Raw genomic sequence first — 27,346 nt, 5'->3', positions numbered from 1 at the left:
CTGCTCCAAGGGGAAACATCCTTCCTGTGTCTTCCCTGCCTAGTGCTTCAAGAATTTTATAACTCAATACAATCACCTTTAATTCTTCTGAATGCTGGAGAATATGGATCCCGTCTCCTGAATCTCTTCACAAATGCTAACCATCCCAATCCACTGTCCCCCAGCCAAAGCCAGATTTTGGCAATCATCAATGACCACCATCCTGGAGTTGCAGGACTGACTGTAGCCCATTCCGTGGACTATAATTACACAAACCACCGACCCTGACCTCCCCAAGCAGCTGACTGACTGTGTCTGAATCTCTGGACTAAGACTGGACACTGCCCTTGACAGACTGTGATGGAATCACCCGAACTCAATTAGGACTGCTCCCATTAGATTTTGAATCATGGCCATTAGGTTGAAGGTCATGCAGTGTGTTTGCACTTGTGTAATTGTCACATTTATAATGTATGGTGCAAAACAGCAATATGTCTATCCCTTGACTGATCACAGCTAGCAGTCGTGACAAGCTGCCTGGCTCTGTGTCTGCGCTAAAACAAGAGATGGCAGATATACAATGAGGGTCTAAGTTATGAATGAGAAGACAATGTGTAAAAAGGCAAGGCAAGGATGCAGAGGGCATCCAAGTAAGTACAAAGTGATCAAGTTCTAAGAAAACAAGCTAAGAGCCCTAAGATGCACCCTGTTTCATTGCATAAGAGTGTCTGCTTCTTTAAGCAAAGTGGCCTGGCAGCAGCATTGCAATGCAAGGTATCTGTGCAATCCAAGATGTAATATTAAACGTTGAACATATTATAAAGCAGTCAGGATATGCTATGATGTTGTGAGGTTGGTAGGTGTCTGATGGCAACCCCTGTGGATGAAAGGTGAAGATGGTTGCTGCCCATTGAGTATGTCCTGAAATGTTGGGGAATGCCATGAATTGTTGCCATCTATTTTCTCTCCACTGCCTGTTAAAATAGCAAGATATATATCATAGAGCTGAGAAAAGTTAATAATGAGATGTAAATACATGCAAATCAATATCGTGCTGCTCAATAGCAAGGCTCATGTCTCACCATTAATAACTTGTGAAAAATTGAATATTGAGAATCTAATTTTTTTGATCTCTTCATATTTTACCAACTGACCTGCCATTGCCCATTTTGCTTGGGAGCTGGGAAGATTCTGCCTCATTCCTTTGCTGAATTCTAAAATCTCCCATTCCTCAAACTTGTCACATTTTTTGGGCAATTTTATAAGCCTCATCCTTCGATGTGATGCCATTGTTAACTTCATTTAATAGCCATGGTTGACTCTTTTTTTTTAATTACAGGAGAGGTAGACATTTAAATTTTGGTAATGATAAGGCTTCAATTATTAACTGGAGTAGTCCAGTTGCAGCCACTGTGGCAATTAATATCATAACTTCAGGATATTGTTGAGCCTTTTCAGCAGTGGTGATACGTTGTTAGGCTGTTAAGATGTGATGATGGTCCTACAGTCATCTCTTGATCTAGGCAATGCAAGTTGCTGGAAAATGTGCTTTTGATGTATGTTTGGTGAGTGACTGCAGTGTATCCTTTAGATGGCATGTACTTGCAGCCATTGTATACTGGTGGGGAATAGTATAAGGTTTTGAGTACAATGCCAGTCGTAAGAATTACTGTGCTCTGTATGAAATGAAGAATTGAACAGTGGTCACCTCTCATGTTTGGTGCTCTTGATTACAGAAGTCTATTGCTTCTTTTAGCATTGCCCGTGCAACTAATTTATTGAAACATTTTTAATACTTCCCCCACACTGTAGCATTTCCTTCCTTTACTGACAATATTTCATTATATGGTTTGATCCATCATGTTGAGAATATTGACTTTTTTGAAAAATATTTTCAACTTGATAACCACATTATTAAAATAACTAAAAACATCAAGAATGCAATTCCCAATACTCTGAAATTACAAAATTCCTGGATTAAATTATATTGTTAATTCAACATGATCTTTGCTAATAAAGACATAGCAATAAATTACTAACTGAACAAATAAAATGTAAAAGTTAGAAAGCATTGTTACATTGATGTGAATATGGTATGTTGTTTGTTTGTCTTTGCTTAAGCACATGGCTAACTATGTCATTTCAGATAGAGAGAAACGTTTACGGCCTAATAGGACATATTGGAGACAAGGAATCTATCTGATTTGGTCACCAGAAGCCTACTGCCTGGTAGACTCAGCTGTATTGGATGATAAGCCAGAGAGTGTTGTCAAAATAACTGTTCCATGCTGCAGGAAAGGTAAACTGCTACTTTCCAGTTACTTATTCAAATGTCATCTTTTGTTGAGCGGCATTTTGGGGGTACGTCTTTAGCAAACCTTTATCCAATTCTATTTGTGTTATACGACATCATTATGTATAAGAAGCATCCAGTTTTTCACTGAGATGTTCTGAGGCCAATAGCAATTGAAAGTTAAGTAAAATGGAGTCCACTGAGGCTGTTTCCATGACTTAAAATGCTTTCCTACACTTTGTGAAGATTCTGACCTTCTACTTAATGTCCCCCATTACCTTGCTCGTAAGCTTCAAGTACAAAGTAAAGAGCTACAAACAAACATCAGACACAAAGTACAATGCTTTGAAGCTTCTTAGAAGTCATGTTTAAAACTCAACAAATTACTGCTTTCCTCCTGTGATCACAAAATTGTTTCTTTTTCTGTTTCATAAAAATGAGCAGGGTTCATTTTAATGGGCCAGATTGTAGATCACATTGATTCTCTGCTGGAAGAGTGGTTTCCAGGCCTACTGGAGACAGATATAATTGGGGAAGGAGGCACTCTTCTGAAGAAATATGCTTTGTATAGCTTTGAAGATGACCAAGAATGCCAGCAGATTCTACTGGACGACTTACTAGACATAGCTAAAGAAGGTATTAATTTCTGTGTGATTTATTAAGTACTGATAATTAGCATTAATACTGGGATCTCCATGAAATATAATCCTTCATATTTGAATTGTGAAAAACGTATACAATTTAAATGTAGATCACTCCATTCTGAATATTTTCAATTTTACAATAGCTGCTGTTCACAATGATGGAAGCAATTTGAAATTATAAATGATGTTAAATATGCAAGAATCATTTTGCATTAGCAATAAAGTGTACTGGCTAAAATGCAAGTCCTGGGCCTCTTCCACTACCAAATCCTAGCCACCCAGCACCTGGAGGATGAAGCCTCCTCTTCCACCTTGAGACCCACCAACCACACAGCATTAATGTTGATTTCACCAGTTTCCTCATCTCTCCCCACCCCCCAATTCCAGATCCAGCCCTCATGAACTGTCCCTCCTGTCCATCTTCTTTCCCACCTGTCTGCTTCACCCTTTTCTCTGACCTGTTACCATCACTCCCCCCACCTCCATCAACCTATCACCTTCTAAGCCCCCCATTCCACCTCTCTTCCTATTTTTTTGATTAGATTAGATTAGATTACTTACAGTGTGGAAACAGGCCCTTCGGGCCAACAAGTCCACACCGCACCCGCCGAAGCGTAACCCACCCATACCCCTACATCTGCACCTTACCTAACACTACGGGCAATTTAGCATAGCCAATTCACCTGACCTGCACATCTTTGGAGTGTGGGAGGAAACCGGAGCACTCGGAGGAAACCCACGGGGAGAATGTGCAAACTCCACACAGAGAGTCGCCTGAGGCGGGAATTGAACCCGGATCTCTGGCGCTGTGAGGCAGCAGTGCTAACCACTGTGCCACCGTGCCGCCCACACGGTGTCTCAGCCCCCTTTCTGTCCCACCCTCCACATCCCAATGAAGGGCTCATGCCCAAAATGTCGACTTTCCTTCTCCTTGGAGGCTGCCTGACCTGCTGTGCTTTACCAGCACCACACTTTTTGACTATATTGTAAGATCACAAGCAATAAGATCTTCAGGAATGATACTTTCAACAATGTCAGCTTGTGTAACTGTTCATTTGCATGAAGTTAACAAAAGCACTGGTATTGGTTGATGTGCACTGTGATGTCTTGGTAAAAATCAAACAATTTTTAAAAGGGCTGACAATTAGAAGTTTCTAGAAGAAAATTAATTAAGCCATCTATTTGACTGTCTTACTGATAATGTGCACTTTCCAAGTGATTCAGTTAATCATCGACCCCAAAGTCTGAACATGTTAAGAAGAGGTCAAAAATTGCTTGGAAGATAAGAATCTAAATGGGTTGGAGAACATGTAGAGCTGTGCTGAGAGTCATTAAGGCTATTAGTGAACCAAACTAAGCACGAGAATTTACTTCAACAGGGATAGTGAATCTGTAGTAAAGTTAAGCTAAACTTCATTTAGACCTAGCCATTAGTTGGATCTTAGTTAAGTACTGAGACAATACACCCCAAGAATGTATAGCAGGCTGGGCCTCATTAATCAAGTCAAAAGAAGGATTTGTAACCTAACGGTAGCCTTTAAAAATTTGAAGGTTTCATAAAGTGAGACACAAACTATGTGGTGAAGAGTAGAATTCCAGGCCATCGGTACAATTTTAAAACAGTGCCCAACTTTTCTGAAATGACCTAAAGAGGAGATATGCTTCCCATGTGACAAGATCATTCAGGATCTTACACACTTGAATCAAGTCACCCTTCGCTTTTCTAAACTTCAGCAGTAGTGAATCTAATCTCATAATTCACGTACAACGATTAACTCATTCCAAATATCAAAACTGCTCTGATCCACCTGCAGTGCATTTATAATTTCCTTTAAATAAGGAGACCAACACTGCACACAGTTTTGGGATGTGGTCTCACCAATGCCTTGTATATTTGAAGCATAACATCCAGTCTTTTATGTTCATTTTCCTTGTAATAAGGGGTAGCATTCTATTAACCTTCTTGATTACATGCTGCACCTACATGCTAAACTTTTGTGACATGCTCCACAGCACTATTCCATGTGGCAAAGTCAGTTTGCACATTCACCCTGCTGTAGCTGCTCTCTTCCAAAATGCTGAAAGAACTCCACCTATTGGCTGATTACAGAGGCTGATACTTGTACTCCTTCCTTCTGGGTCCCCTTACTTACCTTACTCACAGTCATACTCTCCTGTCCATGACCCCTGACCAAACAAACAGATCTTACCCTTAATGCCTCCTGGTACAACGGATGCAGGTAAATTTACACCTCCCAAATGCCTAGCAGTGACTGTAGTTTGGCTTCTAGGAAACTGCTCAGAATTCGAACAATTACTGCAAACGTGTTTGTCCCAGATCATGATGTTATTCAGGAGCTCCCATATGCTGAAGTTTTGATTCATCACCTGAACTGCCATCTTTAAAGTTATTATTCACTTACTAATGTTAACTTTTATATATATTGTTAACTTTACTAACATTTTGCCCATTAAAATTGAACTATCAGAAAATTCTTACTAAAGACTCAACAAACAGCTAGCTCCTTTCTTTGCTGTAGAGCAAGAACCAGTTCAATTAAGCTCTAATGCAGCGAGCTCTCTCTGCTTGTCTCCGGATCCTTAGCTTGCCTGCTCTTCTTTGCCCCAGTAATGTTTGACAATATTACCTCCCTCCCCCACCAATTGAGCTGATGTTATCAACATGGAATGATATCTCTTCCAAGTTTCCTAATAGGTTTATCAAACTGATCGTTTCCTCTCTCATAAAGTCTTTATTGGATGGTGAGGGAGGAATGATTTCATTTTAATCGCTTGATTCTTCTTTCCTAGTTCATAGCCTTCTTTGGGAAAAATCATTTCCTTCATGACCAGTGTCAACTTCACTGATCTGGAATTTCAGCGATATTCCTCCTGACATTGTCCCTCATCCTTTTATGAAAATTCCTGATTCTAATAATTCCTCCACAATCCACCATAGCGTAACTTAATTTCATTGATTCCTTATTTATCTCAAAGTCATATCCTCTGCCTTAAGTATTTCAGCCAATTCTTTTATCACCCCAAACTGGTCATCTTATAAGCATCCTGCTCATTTTAGTCATAAGCAGGACGCCAGATCTCCCATGTTGAGTGTTAAAGGTATGTCTGGAGCATGCCCCAAAAACTGGCTCCAAACCTGTTGAAGCTATTATACAGGGCAAACTAACTACATGCAAAACAACCAAAGCGCTTTATGAATGTCACTGAATGGTGTATAACCAACAGACTTAAGCTCTCTTACTGCATCATATTCAATTGTGAAAGGTACTGAACAACAGGCATTTCACAGTAGGAGAAGGTTCCATGAGCATCCTTTTCTTTCACTTTGGTAAAGCTTATGAAGAGTGGGAGAAAAGGTGAGTGATTTTACTCTCCCCTTTCTACCTGTGCACAGCTATTTTGACAAACTGTATCGTGACAGTAGGAAATATTTGAAGACAACATCCTGAGTCTTAATAGTATTCCAGTTGTATATCATTTGGATCTCAAATTGATTATTGGCACTCAAGTGCCTTAGATAAAATTGCAGCATTTTATATTAGACTGTGTGTTAAATATGGATTATTTGAATTGAAAACAAATGGCTGAGATTTGTTTGTGAGCGTATTTCTGTACACCTCATTCAAATATCTGTACTCTATGGTATCTTTGCAAGTAATAGTGGAAAGAAATGGCATTACTTAAGGCAACAATAGGGTATACGTTACTATATTTAGATATTTTCTCTGTTTCTTCTAAAGGGGATTTTTTAACTTGTCCTACTGATAGAAGCAACAAGGTTTCCATTTCACGAGTGGCTCCAGACCTTGTGCTGGTTGATCTACCCAGGCATATTATGCTGGATGTTAACCACCTTGAGCTAGAACAAACGCCTGATGTTTTGCTGGGTAAAATCTAATTCTAATTATTTTATAGTTTTATTCTTTCTGTTTAAAATTGCCATATCATGTAAATGGTGAAAAGTTTGTTTATACATTGAGTAGGTGTACTAATTTATACTTGTACATACAAACACATGAATAAGGAGTAGAGGTAGGCCATTTGGCCCCTCAAGCCCACTGTAACAATCGAAAAGATGCTAGCTGTTCTGATTGTGTGCTTAGCCCCAAACCCCTGCTATAGACTAACAAAGGAATCAATCTAGTTTTTCCTGAAAGTTATTAAGTATTAATATAAAATATTAAATGACTCTGCCTCCATTGCTTTCTGGGAAATTGAGTTCCAAAGATTTGCAATGGTCTCAGCAAAAAATTTGCCTCATCCCTGTCTTAAATGGTAAACCCCTTTTTTTTTTAAACCGTGTTTGCTAGTTGTAGTCTCTCCCTTGAGGAGAAATATCCTCTTAGGATCTTGTAGGCCTTAACACAGTTATTCTTAATCTTCTAAACTCCCATGGATGTAGCCTGTTCTACACCTCACTTTAGAAAACATCAGCCAATAATTTTGATCTGACATATACTAATAATAAGATTGGTTGAAAATGTTTGCACTGCTGTTAACCAGAACCTGTTGCACTGGGAATAATTCAAACAGGCTGATCTGACACTTCAGTTTGCTTTGACAAATAAGTTATTCAGATAGTGAGAGATTTTTATTTTATTAAGACACTAATTCTGAATTTGATCATCATCTCAAGCACATATCTAATTCGGCTTTTTAAGGAATTAATTATTAAAGCTTATCAAAATATTGGTGAAAAATTTGCATACATAATTTTCTTTGTGAAATGTGAACTTCAGTTTACTTGTTTTCTTTTAAAGGTGATGGAGGTTTTGCATCTGTCTACCGGGCAACTTATAAATGTGAAGAAGTGGCTGTTAAGATTTTTAACAAGCATGTGTCACAAATGCATCTACATCGTCTTCTGCGACAAGTATGTGATAAAAATTGCATTTCATAGTGCACCTTTGTGCTTCATAGAAATACTTTCACTGTAGATTTTTAGCAAAAATTAAACTTGCTGACCACTTGACTGATTTTGTTTTTTGCTTCTATGAAGGTACCCCAATTCAGCTCTCCTTCACTGCAATGTAAGCCATGAATATTCATACAATACTGAACTGGCATCAATATTTCTATAGCTTGATGTCTCCAAATTGTCAGTGTCATTTCCATAGAGTTCCTCATGGAAATTTAATACACAAGTTACTCCAAAAATTAAATAATTCAGAGCATTGTATTGAGATATTTACAGATAAGCATATAAGAACTAATATTGACCATTAATAATCATACAGCTAAAGGTAAGCCTATGGTGTTTTACCTTACAAAACCTATGTTAAGAACAAAATATTCAACTGATGAAATTCTAAGATTCAACTCCAGTCCTGTTATATTTTTGTTACTTATTGCTTCTTCCATGGCCCATCTATGATTTTCACATCTCGGTTGATCAGATTCTTCAAATGAAGTGACATAAAGATCATATTTGACTTTAACATTCCTATTCACATTGTATTTTCCATCATGTCATACCTATAAATTACCTATCAGTGTGACTTTTTGCATAAGACTGCTTACTGATCCATTTTGGAGACACCTGGTCTACTGCCAGTTATCATCTCTCTCTTGTGACTTCAACTTGAATGACAACTTATGCATTGATGTTCTATCTACATATCACCTGCTCAAGATCTGTTCATATTTCTGTCCATTTCAAAAAAAAATTAAAGTACTCATAATAATTGAAATTTCATTGTTAGAGTCAGAGGTCTACAGCACATGAAAAGGCCAATTGGCCCATTCAAGGGTTATGGAGATAAGGCAGGAACAGGATTCTGATTAAGGATGATCAGCCATGATCATATTGAATGGTGGTACAGGCTCAAGGGGCAGAATGGCCTACTGCACCTATTGTCTATTGTCTGTTGAATCTACGGCAGTCAGAAACAGCCACTTAGCTATCCTAATCCCATTTCCAGTACTTGGACCATAGCCTTGTGCACTGGCAATGCCAATGCTTACATCTAAATACTTCTTAAATGTTGTGAGGATTTCTGTCTCACGCTTACCGGCTGTGAGATCCAGATTGCCATCAACCTCTGAGTAGGAAAATAAAACTATAGTCTGATCCCCTCTAAACCTCCTGTCTTTTAAATATATGCCCCTGGGGACTGATCCCGCTACCAAGATGGAAATTTCCTTTCCGTCTACACTATCTATGCGCTACATAATTTTATACATCTCAATCACTTTCCCACCTCAATTACCTCTCCTCCAAAGAAAAAAACCGTCAATCCAACCTTTCTTCATAACTGAAATTCTCTAGCCTAGTCCTTTAAATCTCCTCTGCACCCTTCTCTGTGCTATCATATACCTCCTATAATGTGGATCCCAGAACTGCACACTAGCTGTGGCCTAAACAACCTTTCAGTGTAGCCTCCCTGCTCTTTATCTCCAAGCCTTCGCAAATAAAGCTTTCTTGACCACTATATCTACTTCACCTATTACGTTAAGTAACCAGTGAACATGCATACCAAGATCTCTGACCCTTGGCACTTGCCAGGGTCCTGCTATTCATCATGTATTCCCTTGCCTTTTTTGCCTGCCCAAGTGCCTATCCTCACACTTATCCAGGTTGAATTCCATTTGTGACTGATCAGCCCATCTGACCAGTGCATCTATATCCTCTTGTAACCTTGGCTGACCCCTTCACACTTTACGACCTCACCAGTTTTCATATCATCCACCAACTTACTGATCAACCCTCCTTCATTCAAGTGTGAATTGTTTATATATAACACAATTAGCATGAGCCCCAAAACACATTGACACCTGCGTAACTCCATTGGACATGAGCTTCCGGTCACACAAACAGCCCTAATCCAACGCTTTCTATTTTGTGCTACTCTGCCAATTCTGAATCCAATTAGATAAATATCCTTGGATTCAATGGGCTGTTACCTTCGTTGTAGATTTCCCTTGCAGCACCTTATCAAAAGCCTTTCAGAAGTCCAATTAATTAACATCAGATGCAGTATCCTCATCCATACACCTAGTCACCTGTTTTGAAAAATGCAATCAAGCTGGTCAGATGTCACATTAACAAAACCATTTGTTCTTAATTAATCTCTGCCTCTCAAGTACAAATTAATTGTAACCCTCAGAATTGCTTTCTATATTTGCCTCACTGCTGAGGTTAGACTGATTTGACCTGTAGTTTCCGAATTTAGCTCTTGATCTGTTCTTGAATAACAGTATCATGTTGGCTGTCCTCCAGTCCTCTGGCACTTATCCTGTGGCCAGAGAAGAGTTGAAAATTATTGTCAGCACCCCTGCTATTTCCTCCATCAGCCTGGGATTTCATCCAACCCTGGAGACTTATCAAATTTTAAGCCTGGCAGATCACTCAGAACCTCTTCCTCTGTCTTGCTAATTTCTTTAAGCATATCACAGTCATTCATTCCAATTTCTGTACCGTGTTGTCTTCCTCACTAGTAAATTAATGCAAAGAGAAATTAATAGTCACGTTTGATTAATCTTTTACTAGTAGTCCGTTTTTTGATTGGAGGCATTAAAGACTGGCAGTATTTCATCAGGATTGTACACCTAGCTCCATCAACTATGTCACACACCTGTTTACCAATTGTTTTTGCATGCCGCATGATCCAGAGCTATTATGGAACACCTTAAAGTGTTCACCTTTCAATGTGTAATCATCACCTGGATTTAAAAATAATCCTCAAGTACTGATTATTCATAATTTTATTCAAATTACTTGAATTGTAATTTGTAATTTTATACTGTTTCATTGAAATAGTCACAGTCCATAGAGAACATCAAGCACTGCTGCCTCACAGCGCCAGAGACCCGGGTTCAATTCCCACCTCAGGTGACTGACTGTGTGGAGTTTGCACATTCTCCCCGTGTCTGCGTGGGTTTCCTCCGGGTGCTCCGGTTTCCTCCCACAGTCCAAAGATGTGCAGGTCAGGTGAATTGGCCATGCTAAATTGCCCGTAGTGTTAGGTAAGGGGTAGATGTAGGGGTATGGGTGGGTTGCGCTTCGGCGGGGCGGTGTGGACTTTTTGGGCCGAAGGGCCTGTTTCCACACTGTAAGTAATCTAATCTAAAAAAAACCTGTTCGTACTTGGAAGCAATCTTTACAAGCTATTGATGTGACTGAACATGTCTGAAACCTACTCTTCATTGCATCTTCATAACACATTCTGCTTGTTAGTAGTGTCACATGTTACATTTGTATTCCAAGATCATCTTACAAACGTACTAAGACAGAAACCTTTCCTGTGCTTGCATGCCATCTTATTAATGGATTTTGAGAATGCATTAGTTCATGGCACATTTTAAATTCAATGAAGTGAGTTTGAGTGGAAAGCTGAGATAAAGAATACTTCTTTAAAAAATCCTTAGATTTTGAGTGAAATTAATATTTAATTGTCAATTCCACCCAAATTTGAAACTACCTCATTATTCTTGCCTGGAGAAAATTAATAACTTCAATTCTATTATATTCAGGAACTTGCAATTCTTAGTTATTTGCATCATCCCAGTTTGGTCTCTCTATTGGCGGCTGACTTTCGACCCCAGATGTTGGTAATGGAATTGGCACCCAAAGGTTCTCTGGACATCCTGTTTAATAATGAGAAAGACCACCTTACTCAAACACTTCAACACCGGATTGCTTTACATGTAGCTGATGGCTTAAGGTAGCTATAATTCACTACATGGCAGCTTGTTGTAATTAGCACCAGACTTTGGAGGATAAATTCAAGCTATTAATTATAATATTGGATCTTATTTTTAAGTTTGTCAGTAAGAAACTTAAATAGGAATCTTACCTGTAATGAACCATGATTGTTAACTGCAGCCATTATTCTTAATATAAACGAGAAATCTGAGAGAAAGTAAATTTTTAGCAAGTTTTAACTTAATTTTGGAAAGGTGAGAAAAAAGATTATTTCTTCTTTGGCATTGTTTAAAGAAAAAAATGTTGGTGTGTTTTACAACAAAAAGCTCAACTGTAGAATGAATGCTAGCAGAAGAACAGTATATGTAATAGACTGATGTTTTATTTCATAACTATTTATGATATTGCTCACATTGAATGGTCTATCTGGCCCAGGAGGTAGATCTGTTTTGCCTCCTCTCTGCTTTCAGAAGCTCTCTTAAAGTCTTGAGTTTTGAATCTACTCTCAACTAACCACTTCTTTTCCTGCTGCTGCAAATCAATAGATTTTTCTTTAATTTGGAAAACACTTTTTGATATCCCTCTGGAAGTGAGTAGTGGTGTAGAAATGCAACTTGTAGAAGTATGAAGCACAAATGAAATAGTGTGTTATTGAATGTTATTACCAAGTCATTTCTATCAGTGTTACTTAGACTCATGTTGACTACTTCATGTCACTTCATTTAAAATAAAGTTGACTTCTAGAAAGCTGATACCTTTTGGGTTTTTTGTAACATTTCTCTCTATAATGTAAAATAGTAAATGGCACACAGTAAGCAAATACTAGATGGAGTCATAGAGATGTACAGCACTGAAACAGACCCTTCAATTCAACTTGTCCATGCCAGCCAGATATCCCAACTTATTCTAGTCCCATTGGCCCATATCCCTCAAAACCCTTCCTATTCATATACCCATCCAGATGCCTTTTAAATGTTGCAGTTGTACCAGCCTCCACCACTTCCTCTGGCAGCTCATTCCATACACCTACTACTCTCTGCGTGAAAAAGTTGTCCCTTTTATATGTTTCCCCTCTCAACCTAAACTATTGTTCTCACTCTAGTTCTGGACTCCCCCACCCCAGGGAAAAGATTTTGTCTATTTATCCTATCCATGTCCCTCATGATTTTATATATCTCTAAGAGGTTTCCCGTCAGCCTCTGACTTTCCAGGGAAAACAGTCCCAGCCTAATCAGCCTCTCCCTATAGCTCAAATCCTCCAACCCTGGCAACATCATTGTAAATCTTTTCCGAACCCTTTCAAGAAGTCCAGAGTTGCATGTGATATTCCAAGGACTAAAATAGCTTAATTTTGTTTCTTGGTAGATTTACAATAATTACACCCAGACAATTAATCCTAAAGATAATGTCATCTTGTACAGAAACATTTTACTGCTGCAAACTTTATATTGTTACAGGTTTTACAGAGTTACATGTCAGAATTAATTCCCTGAAGCTTTATAATATGATAATTAATCGTTTGAAGTGACTTCTGCATTTTTGCTTAATATTAGGCCAGATTCAGGTGATGAATAAAAATCATAGGTTTCTCATAAGTACTTACTGGATATATATCGATCAATTAGATTATTGCTTTCTCACTCCCAAATATAAATTCTGTAAAATGCTTATGCTTGCCCTTGACTGTTAACATGTTATATCTTTTTTGACAGATATCTGCATTCATCAATGATAATTTATAGGGATTTGAAGCCTCACAATGTATTGCTGTTCAGTTTCAATCCTAACTCTGCTATAATTGCCAAAATTGCTGATTATGGAATTGCTCAGTATTGCAGCAGAATGGGAATCAAGAGCTCTGAAGGCACACCAGGTATAAATTTACAAGTTTGAACATTAGGATCCTCTGAACCATGTTTTATTAGAAAATTTTAATTTAGTCTTGATGTCTTTGTGTTCATAAATGTAGCTTGTTTACCATTGGGCCAAAACTCTATCCATAACTGGAGTTCACTGCTGTTTAGATTATTTGGTAACAATCCGTAAAATAAACTTCTGAACAGGGTAGGCAAAGACCAGAAAGTAAGTTATATGGTCGCATCTTAATATGTTATGATCTTCAATTGATATATACCCACCACAATCCTGCCCCACATTGTTACTCCCATACAGCTATACAAACTCCTGAGAAGAATGAAAATAAAAACAACTTTAGTCAGATGATGAAAATTTCTGCTAAGTTCCTCTCTGAAGCTTGATCAATTCATCGTGGCTTCTTGAAATTTTCCTGATCAAATCCAACTTGCTTTCTATATTCAGAGATGTTTCCACTCCTGGGATACTTGCAACTCTTCTTTGAACATGTACTGTGAATCTGCATTCGCTGCAATTGTTGGCGACTTATTTGAGAGGTTCATGACTGCAAGGAAAAAAGCATTTCCTCTTACCTAACCTAGTGCTGTGTATTCTAAATTTAAAGTGTAGGCCCAGTCTTTTTCCTACCTAATCTATCTAACTCTATTAACTTACTCATGTATACTAAATCTAATACTGTATTTTTCTTTAAAGCCGAAGTCCTCAATGTCTGTGTTCTTCCAAAATGAAAAAAAAGCAGTTCTGTTTATCTGATCTGGCAACCTAAGGGCTTTAAAACTGAATATGAATCAGATGGTTCTCTTCTGAAATGTTCCTTGCTCCCTCTATTTCGCGTCATGTCATAATTAAGAAAGTATGACGTGACTTAAAGGACAAGATTGTGGGTAGAATATTTCGCGTCATCAATTGCTTTACCTATTCAATAAATCCAATATTTTGTATGAACTCAAGGTTTTGTGAAGATTATATGTAGTTTTATTTTGCCTCTGCCCTTCACTTCTAGAATTATGATCATCAAATCAAAATATATTAGTGAAAGAAGTAAAGAACAACTTGCATTTAAAACCAAACATCAGAATATTCCTCTAATTTTGGACATCTTATCATGATCAAGTACTGCTAGATAATATTAGATAGCAAATTTGTTTGTTTACCCTGCCCTATTTCTCTCTGCCCTTTTTGTTTCAAAATAAATTGCTCTTATCCCTGCAGAGAGACTACTTTTGCTTCTCCAACCCACTGTCGATTAGTTCTAACTTCGGTGCCAGGTTTGAATTATGACATTCTGCATGGAACAGATTGTATTGGAATTGGCAAATACATCTCACATCAGACTGTTTGTATAATGTACCACATATACTCGAGTAATAGTTGATTTCATGTAAAAGTCGACCCCTTTCTTTGGCCAAATAACCTGGAATTTTCCATATATATCTTGTGTAAAAGTCGACCCTAGTTCTTCTCAGATAATAGATCAACATTTATGAGTCAGTGTGACAGCCGTCACGTCCCGCTCTCACTTTCCAGTCTGTCATTTGTTCTGCATCTGGTCTTCCAGTCTGCTGGCTGGTAAATTCTGCTCCAGATTTTCAGAATGATCATAATTCGTTTGTTTTCTTTATTCGTTTAGAGATCAGTTGGCCTTCTGCTAATGATGCAGTATGAATTTTGACAGGCATGAATTTCAGCCTCTCGAAAGTAAATTAACTTTAAAACGTAGTCAAAAAATTTGACTATTACTCAAATATACGTGGTATTTAAAAACAATATTGAGTAAGTGAAAAATCACTATTGCAGTGTTTCACAATCAGTAGCAACACCGAAATATTGAAAAGGAGCAAGTAGCTTTCTGGAAAGTGCATTATGTCAAGATTTTGAAAGTTGGAATGGCAATAAAACACTGGAGTGAATTCAGTGGCCCAAACTGACTTCAGCTGATAAATTTGTGTACCAATGATTTTAGCAGAATGGAATTAAACATTATCATAAAGATGTATTATATTTATTTTGGGAATTTGAAATTTAAAATAGAAGTAAAATAGATATGTGCTTTCAGTTCTGTGAGGGTAAATGCATTTTTCTTTAGGAGGACAGAAAGTTGTTTAGAACAAACAAAATTTTCAAGACAAGTTGATTCAGTCCAGTAATCGGGAGGATATCTGTGAAGTTAAGGAAGAGGCTGAATACGCTGGGGCTGTTTTCCCTGGAGCTGAGGGGTAACCTCAAATCATGAGGGGCATGGTTAGGGTAAATAGATAGGGTCTGTGCCCCTGGGTGGGGGAGTGCAGAACTAGAGGGCATAGGTTTATGGTGAGAGGGGCAAGTCTTAATGAGACCTAAGGGGCAGCTTTTTCATGCAGAGGGTGGTGTGTGTATGGAATGTGCTGCCAGAGGAAGTGGCAGAGGTTGGGACAATTATAACATTTAAAAAGTCCAGGATGGATATATGAATAGGAAGGGTTGAGAGGAATATGGGCCAAGTGCTGGAAAATGAGACTAGATTAATTTAGGAAATCTGGTCAGCATGGCCAAGTTGGACCAAAGGGTCTGTTTCCGTGCTTTTAGAGTCATCTCTATGACTCTAATTGATGAGGTGTTTGCTAAGTTGAATTTTTGTGACATATCAGAAAACCGACCAAAGGCCATGAGTGTTTTTGAGTTCCGTTTAGAAATATCAGATTTAAGAATAAAAGAATAATAGAACAATTTTACACGAGCAGAAGGACACTTTATTAGGAATGAGTATCTGTAAAGGATATTGCTGTATAGCTTTGAAGAGTTTGTTTGCTGTTTTATGTTAAAATCTTTATAAACTGTCTTCAAAGCTTTTTTTTATTTTGAGGGATAAACTTATATTTTTAACTAAAAAATTAGTGACAGCATGTGAATTTGTTCAGTGACTAACCACCATGGTAATCAACTGCAAAAGCAAAACCTATAATAATGAAGCTAGGTTTTGAAGCCATGGGATCTGACTTTGTCCAGTATTACAGTCAGCTAGAATCCTAATATTTTTATGTTAGCTTGATTAAGTGTTTCTGAATTTACATAATTATTATTTTTTGTTTGCTAGGATTTCGAGCACCAGAGGTTGCTCAAGGCAATGTCATTTATAATCATCAGGCTGATGTTTATTCATTTGGATTGCTTTTATATGATCTGATTACTAATGGTGAAAGAATCTCTTATGGAATGAAGTTTCCAAATGACTTTGATGAGATGGCGATTCAGGGGAAATTGCCAGGTAAAATTTTTAAATTGGTGAATGACAAAATAATTTTTATTTAAATTTTGTATAAAAAACATAATAATTTATTTTTCATCCCAGTACTTTTTTTTTAGAAAATGTTGGTTAGATTACATTAAGCGTTCCTCTAAAGACCAGTATTATTGCACAACATGACGTGTGATTTATGACTAATTCCATTTTATCTTCCTCTTAGGCGAAGCTGTAGCTTAGAATTGTGTCTGATGATAAAGATGTGGTTCCTAACATCAGGACAATTACCAAGAACACATTATCACTTTTGATGAAATTATGATCTTTTGATTGCTAAGGCATAACCTTCTAGAATTGAGAAAAGAAAGAAATTGAAGTAACACACAATACACAAGTATCAAAATGGGCTTGGTTCTGCAAACTTGACACTGAGCTTGAATTGTTCTTAGTCCCAATGAAAATCTTCTGACACTTGGAAAACTACATAGGTTTTAAACAAAAGATTATTGACCTGAAAAATTAACATTCTTTTTCTCTGCACATGCACTGTCTGAATTAATATTTCCAGCACTTACTATTTGTATTTTTGATTTCCAATATCTTCAGTATTTTGCCTTTATACAAAGTCCTAATTTTATCCTAATTTTACCCGAATTAACAGTATTTAACTGTAATGCCATTACAGGTAGCTGATGATGGAGCAGCGCTCTAAAAGCTAGTGCTTCCAAATAAACCTGTGATTTTTAACTTTGGCCGTTCCCGTACAACACTGGCTCCTCCATGTCATACTTAAATAGTAACAGCATATCCATTTCTATGGCCTGCCTGCTAACAAGACCTTTACCCTCATGTTTCCACTCCTGCATGCAATGCTAAACTCTCTGTCCTTTCTCTAACTCCTTTTCTACCTTCTTCTCACTTCTAACATCCCTGGTATCTGTTGCCACCACTGGAGATTCTTCCTGTTCAAGTTGGCATTCCATTTTCTACCTAGGTTTTGCCCCAATTTTTACCCCAGCCCTCTTGTCACACCCATCCAGCTCCTGTTCCAGTCGTCTGTTCTGATTTTTAACATCTCCGGTGTCCATTTTCATGACCAGGTACTTGCTGTTCTGCTGACGCCCATTCTGAATTCATTTTGAAGTCTTAAGCGCTATCTAGTGGCAGAACATAGTCAGTGCAAGTAGTCCTGGGCTTCTGTTACTAGATGAAAATTGACCAATTAAAACCTCCTCAGCTGAGTGTAATTTTAAAATTTGCAGTGATTATTTCTTTGTTTCCTTCTATATTTTAAGATGGATTTTACTTTACAGGTTATTTTGTTTATGAATCGAGGCATTTCGGAATGTACACCATTTTAACTTGATAATTTCTTAAAACTATTTTCTGATGTCAAAGGTCCTGAAGTACTTAACATTACAGAGTTTCGTTTATATTTTGAATTATTTTACAACTTATTGATGGTAGAAATACATAGCATGTGTGGTACAGTATTTACAACGGTGTTGTTTTTTGTTCTGAATAAGAAATGTCTGAAGGAACCTATCTCTACTTTTAGCATTGATTGCTATGAGAACCTAAAATTCACTTTGTAATTTCACTTGCAGTCACAATTTTCAGGAACGTAACGTTTTAAATGAGGAGTTCTGTTCATATTTTATGCCCTCTGTAAGATGTAGACTTTTGAAAGCGTCATTTACCTGAATTAAATGTGCAATGTTTGTTTCTTTTTAGATCCAGTCAAAGAATTTGATTGTGCTCCATGGCCCACTGTCCAAAGTTTAATTGATGATTGTTTGAAGCAAAACCCTGAGGACAGGCCACCAGCTTCTCAGGTAAGAATTAACAAAAATAGTAAATTAACATGTAAACCAAAATAATCTACAAATGATAATGTGTGTCCATCTGCAAATGGAGTTCGAGTGAAATTTAATCCATTCGGATACATTCGTGTAATATGTAGTTTATAAAATTAATCGAAAAGTCTTTGATCTTGAGGATATTATCTATACAGTGTATAGCTACCAGTACTTTCGCTGGGGCAGTTTTTTTTTATCTTTAGCGTGTTCTGCAGTGTGGAAGCCCACTCTTGGCCACATCCATAAATGGTGAGGAAACATGCACAAATACACCTGGATTCTGCATAGAGTAAATTTGATGTGCCAAATTGATTTTGCCTCACTTTTTTTTGTGTGTTCTTAAATTCCAGAATTAAGCAGTGATCCAATTAGAGGCAATTAATGAGGAACTAATCTGGCTAGGAAACAGTTCAGTTATTTTAAGAAAATATCAAACTGTCAGGCTGTCTAAGGATAAACTAACACATTTTCACAGTCACTGCTGCCAAATCCGTAGATGTTATTCAATTACATTTCCATTTGGAATTACATTTTATTTTATTTTGGTTTCTAATATTACATAGCTATGTTATTTGTATTTAATGAGTTATTTGATAAAACTAAACATGTGTGAAGGAATCGATGGTTATGGCAAACTTCTCTGACCAATACTCACAATCGTGTCATTCTTACTCAATGAAGTTTAATGCATTCTCCCATTGTTAGTGTGGTGGTATTTAATCAGATGGGAGGGTGGCAGTTGGAGACTTCACAAGAAGGGGGAACAGGGGCTCTTGTCAGCTATCCAGCCAGTAGGAGAGACCCTGTCACCTGTGAGTCTTAAACACATATGATTACAATGTTTGTTTAAATGTCCCTTTATCTACTCCTGATGGTTCTTGCAAAAATGATGTTTTAGGATGGGCAGAGAGAAATTGTCTTATAGAATAATTTTGTTGAGATGTTTCAGTACAAAAGAAAATGAAAGCTTTCTGTTGCTTGGTTCTAATGAGAAAGGCTTGAGTTGTACTATATTCTTGTTGGCAATGCTCTCCAGTCCATTAATTTACAGGCAATAGAACAGCAGCACATCATGCATCAATATACACTGTTATAGAATATGTAAAGGCAGGTTTGATTCCGCCACTCTATAGAAAATACGAAAGAAAGAGTCTTCATTGGCTTACTGTCCTTTGATAACCAAACCAAGACCAAATCAGTGGCCCAGGCTAAGGCACTGCGGATATGGGTTCAAATCCCAATCCTTAAGTTTGATTCATATGTTTGGAATATAAAGCTGGACTTGGTAATGGTGACCATGCTAACTATTATCAATTATTGTTAAAACCCACTTGGGTCACTATAATGTCTTTTTAATAAGGAAACCTGCCATCTTACATGTTATATGTGACACCAGATCCCCAGCAATGTGGTTGAATCTTAACAGCCCTCTGAAATAAACTGGCAAGTCACTCATTTCAAGATGGACAACAGGAATTAGGAATGGACGACAAATGCTGATGTGTTTGCTATGCCTACATCCCATGAAAAAATAAAAAATAAGTTGTAGTTTGGGACAGGAGAACTATTATTTATTTACTGAAGTGTAAAGATATCAAGAGATATGTTGGAGAGACTTTTACAAAATATATACTTTGAATATTTTCACTATAAATGGCATCAAAAAATATTAAACAATATTGTCTCTCTTTTAAGTGTGTACTTATGCACCCTTTTTTTCTGTAGGTGTATGAGACTCTGAATTCAGCAGAGCTACTTTGTTTGAAGAGAAGAATGATAGTCCCTGGTAACCTCACAGCAGACTGCATGGTAGCTACAAGCTCTGTTTGCAGAAAGCCTTGTGTCTGGATTGGCAGTGGACAACGAGACAAGGCACAACTCTCCTGTTTAGAATTGGACACTGATGGGCAGGCTATTGTGGTATGTAAAGAAGTGTAATATTTCATGAAAAATAAGTTGGAGCTCCCATAAGGAAAATTACTTAGTAGACAGATGTTTGATCCCCTAACTTAGTGATAATGGTAGAGTACTGGGCCTTTAGTTTGTAGATTATCCTCAAGTACAGTCTTGCTGCTACTGATTTCCCACAGTGCCCTGTGCAAGCCCAATCATGAGTTGCTAGATCAGTTCGGAATCTGTTCCATTTCGCACAGTGGTTGTGCCATACATTGGCTCGTTGTAAAACGATTCAAATGAGTGAGTTTTAGGGAACAGGATAAATAGTATTAAGTCAGCAAGTTCTCAGAGAAGAAGAAACAACAATGAGCCACAAAAAAGAGAAACAAAAATATAACAGCACATGGGCTATAGCGGTTGTAGAAGACCGCTTACTGCCATCTTCTCAGGCGCAACTAGCGGTGGCCAATAAATGCTGGCCAGCCAATGATGCCCACATCTGTTGAGTGAGAGAAAAAAATAAACAGGCATCAAACAGCCAGGCAAAATGAAAATTGATGAAATAATGAATGGTTTGGACAGAACAGAGATTGTCTTTCAATTTGTTATCCGTATATATGAAATGTAAAAGAAAAATAAGGAAGGAAGATATAAATAAGTCTGTGATATCAAGAAGCTGCTGTATCTGCGATATAATAGTCACGCTGTTGTACGCTTGGCATCATACTCATGTTGAGTAGTAAATTATGAAAAAACATTTCATGGAACAGAATCATTCTTCCCAATGATCAGCACAAAACAAAATCAGAAATTGCTGAAAAAGGACAGCAGGTCTGGCAATATCTGTAGAAAGAAATCAGAATTAATGTTTGGGTCCAGTGACCCTTCCTCAGAACTAATGGTAGCTAGTAAAGTGTTTTTTTATGCAGAAGATAGGGTAGGGACCTATTGTGTATCCTGGTGGCTAACTTTCTTCCTGTTTGTCCTACGTAGTGTTTGTGGCAGTCCTTGCATGGAATTTTGTAGATGACATTGGTTTTGACCATGGGTTGTACTGGGTCTTTTAAGTTTGTTAGTTTTTGTTTGAGAGAGTTGGTGGGTTTGTGTACTACTACGATTCCAAGGGGTCTTAGTAGTCTGGGTGTCATTTCTGAAACTACTTTGATGGTGGTTAGGGTTTCTGGCTGTGTTTGGTCTGCTCGTTGTTGTTTGTTCGTGAGGAACCTGCGATAGGTGGAGATACAGCCCAAGGAGAGCAAGAACAACAGTTGGGCAGACAAAGAAATGGGTAATGATCAGCCTAGGTGATTGAATAGCTACTAATGTGGGACTATTAGTGGCTAACAATGGGTTTTGTGTAATAGCAGACCATGTGACAACAAGGCCTATGTGTGGGTGTTGGGTTAAGGACATGGAGAAATTTTTCAACTCAATATTGAGTCCAGAAGGCTGTAGCATTCCCAAGTGGAAAATGAGGTGCTGTTTATTTAGTTTCCTCAAAAACTAATTCTCTCAAGCCATTAACTTGTGCTCTAACTATAAGGGGTCAGAAAATTGATACTATAAATATTTTTTCAGTGAAGGAGATGCTTATATGAAATGACAGTGAATAACTGTGTCTCATTCACATTATTTCCTTTGATCAGCATTGAATTAATGTACCTTCTGTTCTAAATGTTTTGACCCTTGACCAGGACATTGAGGATAACCGCATTTTGTGCTTAGCACTGGTATGTGTGATTGGCGAGCAAATTAACTGGGTTGTTGCAGGCACACAGTCTGGACATTTGTGGATAGTCAACACAGAGAATGTAAAATCTGTTCACCAACTTCGGAAGATGTCTGATTCTATCACCTGTTTGTATTGCACTCATCATTCCAAACATAGGTAAGTATCTACTTGAGCAGTTTTTAAAATGCTAACCGTGAGAGATTTGAGTGATTGATTAATTACTATGCTCTTTCTCTTATAAAATTACTATAATAATCATAATTTAGAATCTGAAATTTGACTTCCTTACTAGGTTGTTATGTATACAGCAGGATAGATTGATATCTGGATATTAAGTCAAATATGAATTTGGTTTGCTGGGTCTCCCACAAGAGCTATTGAAGGCAAAACTTATCTGAACACTTGTAGTAATGTGTGATCAGCAATTTTTTTAATGGAAAACTATAGCATGATGCTCTGTAATTATGCAATGTGTATGGTCTAGTATTTCTCTCACTTTGAAACCGAATGATACAGTCAAATATGAACAGAAATCTGCAAAAAAATGGTCACCTTTCTAAAAAAGTAAGCTGACAGTCCCAAACAGCTTTGATTAAAAACTAACCTTTGATTGTAATTTACGGATTGCCTAGTATCTTTGTTTGCAGCTGACAACACCAGACACACAGTGAATGTGAGATGGCAACAGGTAGTTATAAAAGTAAAGCTTTCATATAATCAAATCCAAATAATTTTACCTAACATCCTTTAGTGTGAAAAAACTCATCAATCTATGTGATTGAATGCTTGTACAGCTCAGTCGGAATTGAGGTTTAAATTAGGTTAGATTCCCTACAGTGCAGAAACAGGCCCTTCAGTCCAACCCGTCCAAAGAGTAACCCACCCAGACCCATTTCCCTCTGACTAATGCACCTAGCACTATGGGCAATTTAGCCTGGCTAATTCACCTGGCCTGCACATCTCTGGACTGTGGGAGGAAACCAGAGCACCCGGAGGAAACCCACGCAGACACTGGGACAATGTGCAAACTCCACATAGACCATCCAGGAATTGAACCAGGGATCCTGCTGCTGTGAAACAGCAGTGCTAACCACTGAGCCACTGTGCTGCCCTGGTTCTGAGAGATAGGATTTACAAACATTTGGGGAGGCAAGGACTGATTAGGGATAGTCAGCATGGCTTGTGTGTGGGAAATTGTGTCTCAAACTTGATTGAAGTTTTTGAAGACTTCACCAAAATGATGGATGGCAGAGCAGTAAATATTATCTACATGGATTTTAATAAAGCTTCTGACAAGGTTCTGTGTTGTAGACTAATTCCTGAAGTTAGATCACATGGGATTCAGGGAGAGCATACAAATTGGATACAAAAGTGGCTTGATAGTAGGAGATGGAGGGTGGTGGAGGAGGTTTTTTTTGGACTGGAGACCTGAAACCAGTTGGGGTGTTCTGCAGGGATCAGTGCTGGGTCCACTTTGTTGTCATTTATGTAAATAATTTGGATGAGAATTTAGGAGACATGGTTAATAAGGTTGTGGATGACACCAAAATTAATGGTAAAGTTGACAGTGAAGAAGACTATCTAAGGTTACTAAAGGATCTTGATGAATTGGGCCAATGGATTGATGAATGACAGGTGGGGTTTAATTTGGATAAATGTGAGGTATTGCATTTAGGTAAAACAAACAAGAGCAGGATTTATATAAGGTTTGTGTAGGTTTGTAGCTCAGGTTGAGGTTTAGGGTGTAGGTTTGATCGCTGAGCTGTAGATTTGATATCCAGACATTTCATTACCTGGCTAGGTAACATCATCAGTGGTGACCTCCAAGTGAAGCGAAGCTGTTGTATTCTGCTTTCTATTTATATCTTTCTCCTGGATGGGGTTCCTGGGGTTTGTGGTGATGCCATTTCCTGTTCGTTTTCTGAGGGGTTGATAGATGGTATCTAGATCTATGTGTTTGTTTATGGCGTTGTGGTTGGAGTGCCAGGCCTCTAGGAATTCTCTGGCATGTCTCTGCTTAGCCTGTCCCAGGATAGATGTGTTGTCCCAGTCGAATTGGTGGTTTTTTTCATCCGTGTGTAGGGCTACGAGGGAGAGAGGGTCGTGTCTTTTTGTGGCTAGCTGGTGTTCATGTATCCTGGTGGCTAACTTTCTTCCTGTTTGTCCTACGTAGTGTTTGTGGCAGTCCTTGCATGGAATTTTGTAGATGACGTTGGTTTTGTCCATGGATTGTACTGGATCTTTTAAGTTTGTTAGTTTTTGTTTGAGAGTGTTGGTGGGTTTGTGTGCTACTATGATTCCGAGGGGTCTTAGTAGTCTGGCTGTCATTTCTGAAACTTCTTTGATGAATGGTAAGGTGGTTAGGGTTTCTGGCTGTGTTTGGTCTGCTCGCATGGTTTGTTCTTGAGAAATCTGCGGACTGTATTTTTTGAGTATCCATTCTTCTTGAATACGTTGTAGAGGTGGTTCTCCTCTGTTTCCCGAAGTTCGTTTGTGCTACAGTGTGTGGTGGCTCGTTGGAATAGTGTTCTGATACAGCTTCGTTTGTGTCTGTTGGGATGGTTACTGGTGTAGTTAAGTATTCGGTCATGTTTGTCGGTTTTCTGTATACACAGGTTTGTAGTTCTCCGTTGTCCTTTCTTTCGACTGTGACGTCCAGTAATGCGAGTTTGTTGTCGGTTTCTTCCTCCTTGGTGAACTTTATGCCTGTGAGGGTGTTGTTGATGATGTTAAATGTCTCTTCTATCTTGTTTTGTTTTGTGATGATGAAGGTGTCATCTATGTAGCAGACCCAGATTTTTGGTTTGATGGTTGGTAGGGCTGTTTGTTCTAGTCTTTGCATTACCGCTTCTGCTATGAATCCTGATAGCGGAGATCCCATGGGTGTGCCGTTGGTTTGTTTGTAGACTATGTTGTTGAAGGTGAAGTGGGTGGTGAGGCACAGGTCCACTAGCTTCATGATGTTTTCGTTGGTAATGTGATTGATGGTGGTTGGGGTGTGTGTGATGATCTCTTCTAAAAATGTGGTAAGTGTTTCCTTTGCCAGGTGGATGTTGATGGAGGTGAACAGTGCTGCTACGTCAAATGAGATCATTTTCGTCATCCTCTATTTTGGTGTTTTTGATGATTTTTAGAAATTCCTGGGTGTAGTGGATGGAGTGCTGTGACTCTTCTACTAGATATTCCAGTCTTGCGTGTGGTTCTTTCACCAGTCTGTAAGTTGGTGTTCTCAGTAGTGAGACTATGGGTCTGAGGGGGGTCTCCTGGTTTATGGATTTTTGGTAGTCCGTAGAATCATGGGGTGTTGGTCCTGTCTGGTTGCATTTACTGGAATTCCATCATGTTTAATTGTCCGGAATTGTGTAATTTTTTTAGGAGATATGTAATTTTGTTTCCTAGTTGTGGGGTCGGGTCTAGCGCCACCTGTTGGTAGGTGTTGGTGTCTGCGAGTAGTGCATTGGCTTTCTCGATGTAGTCCCTTCTGTTCAGGATGACTGTGAGCCGACCCTTGTCAGCAGGTAATATAACAATGTTTTTGTCTTTTTTGAGGTTTTCTAGGGCTTTCTTTTCTTGTGTGTTCAGTTTGTTTCCTTCCCTCTTTTGGCTCAGAGTAGGTGCAAATGTCTGTTCATCATTTGTTGTGTTTCTTGCGTGAGTTTGTTGTGTTTCGATGTGGTTTCTAATGCCGCTAGGAAATCCTTCTTGTCAGCGTCTTGGTAATTGAAATTTAGTCCTTTTACTAGTACCGCTTTTTCTGTGTCTGATAGGGTTCGGTCTGATAAGTTCTTTATCCATGCCCTAGCGGCATTAGAAACCACATTGAAGGACAACAAACTCACGGAAGAAACACAACAAACGATCAGACAGATAGTTTCACCTACTCTGAGCCGAAAGAGGGAAGGAAACAAACTGAACGCGCAAGAAAAGAAAGCCCTACAAAACCTCAAAAAAGACAAAAACAACGTTATATTACCTGCAGACAAGGGTCGGCTCACAGTCATCCTGAACAGAAGAGAAAGCCAATGCACTACTCGCAGATACCAACACCTACCAACAGGTGGCGCTAGACCCGACCCCACACCTAGAAAATTACACAATTCCGGACAATTAAACAAGACGGAATTCCAGAAAATGCAACCAGACGGGACCAACATTCCACGATTCTACGGACTATCTTTCAAATCAGATTGCAGGGAATCCTGCATTTGAAGGGATTATAAGGATTGAGGTATGCAAAAATCTGAGCTGGAACTTATCTGAAGTTTATGGATTTGGGAAGGAAGGCTGGGGAGAATGGGGGGAGATGGTGCAGTTAGGAATTACAGATCAAAATAGAAAGAATGGGCTAAAAGACTGGAGACTGCACCTCCAACGGGGTTAGGCATGCTCATTTGGTGAGGTAATGAAGGGATAGAAAAGTTCATCTTTTTAAACTTTCGACCAAATGAATCCTTCATCATACATTTCTAATCTAAAATGCTATTAAGGGCAGAACAGATGAAGGCAGCTACTTAGGAGGAAAGCTCTGGTCCAAACCCAATTGAAAACTAGAAAGTAGTTAGTGAAAATGGAGAAAGCATAAATCTTACAAGTGCAGGATTACACCAAGTCCATCAGCATATGAGGCACTGATATGTTGCCACTCTCAAACACCATAGCCACCAAACATTACATTGATCATTATGGTAATAAGGACACTGGCACATCGCTTAGTACCTTAGGTGATTTAAGTTGCAGTTCTCACTGTAATGAAAGCAAAACAGAATATGGGGTACATTTGACATGGTCATATGCATTTTTGTGTCTACTTCCCAGACTTGCTGACCTTAGGACAGTCATTGAAAAGAATAACACAATACCAGGTTATAGTCCAACAGGTTCATTTGGAAGCACTAGCTTTCGAGGTATTGCTCCTTCAAAGGGTAGCTGTCCTATTCCAAATAAACCTGTTGGACTATAACCTGGTGTTGTGCGATTTTTAACTTTGTCCACCCCAGTCCAACACCGGCATCTCCACATCATTGAAAAGAATAGAATTCTTCTTTTATCTTGGGATATAGGAGTCACTGGCATGACAAGAATTAATATCAATCCCTTGATGTAATTCTTTCTCTGTGGTAGGGTACTACAAACATTCTGATGGACAGACATTGAAAATGGTGATTTTTACATACTCACCGAAT

The 27,346-nt window shown here is 38.3% G+C and overlaps 1 protein-coding gene across 1 annotated transcript in view; it reads left to right on the top strand.

Moving 5' to 3' along the window:
• Positions 1-27,346, top strand: part of lrrk2 (leucine-rich repeat kinase 2) — a 152,884-nt gene that overhangs the window by 112,969 nt on the left and 12,569 nt on the right. Inside the window, exons 36-45 of the mRNA XM_072562122.1 lie at positions 2,126-2,278; positions 2,717-2,908; positions 6,678-6,824; positions 7,698-7,810; positions 11,410-11,600; positions 13,294-13,454; positions 16,530-16,700; positions 18,411-18,511; positions 20,261-20,455; positions 22,126-22,319. Of these exons, the coding sequence (XP_072418223.1) occupies positions 2,126-2,278; positions 2,717-2,908; positions 6,678-6,824; positions 7,698-7,810; positions 11,410-11,600; positions 13,294-13,454; positions 16,530-16,700; positions 18,411-18,511; positions 20,261-20,455; positions 22,126-22,319 (1,618 nt within the window). The remainder of the gene's footprint in view (positions 1-2,125; positions 2,279-2,716; positions 2,909-6,677; positions 6,825-7,697; positions 7,811-11,409; positions 11,601-13,293; positions 13,455-16,529; positions 16,701-18,410; positions 18,512-20,260; positions 20,456-22,125; positions 22,320-27,346) is intronic.

The sequence above is a fragment of the Chiloscyllium punctatum genome, chromosome 44 (assembly GCF_047496795.1).
Source record: "Chiloscyllium punctatum isolate Juve2018m chromosome 44, sChiPun1.3, whole genome shotgun sequence".
Lineage (NCBI taxonomy): Eukaryota > Metazoa > Chordata > Chondrichthyes > Orectolobiformes > Hemiscylliidae > Chiloscyllium > Chiloscyllium punctatum.
The sequence above is the reverse complement of the archived record's forward strand: the minus strand, read 5'-3'. Positions and strand labels throughout refer to the sequence as shown.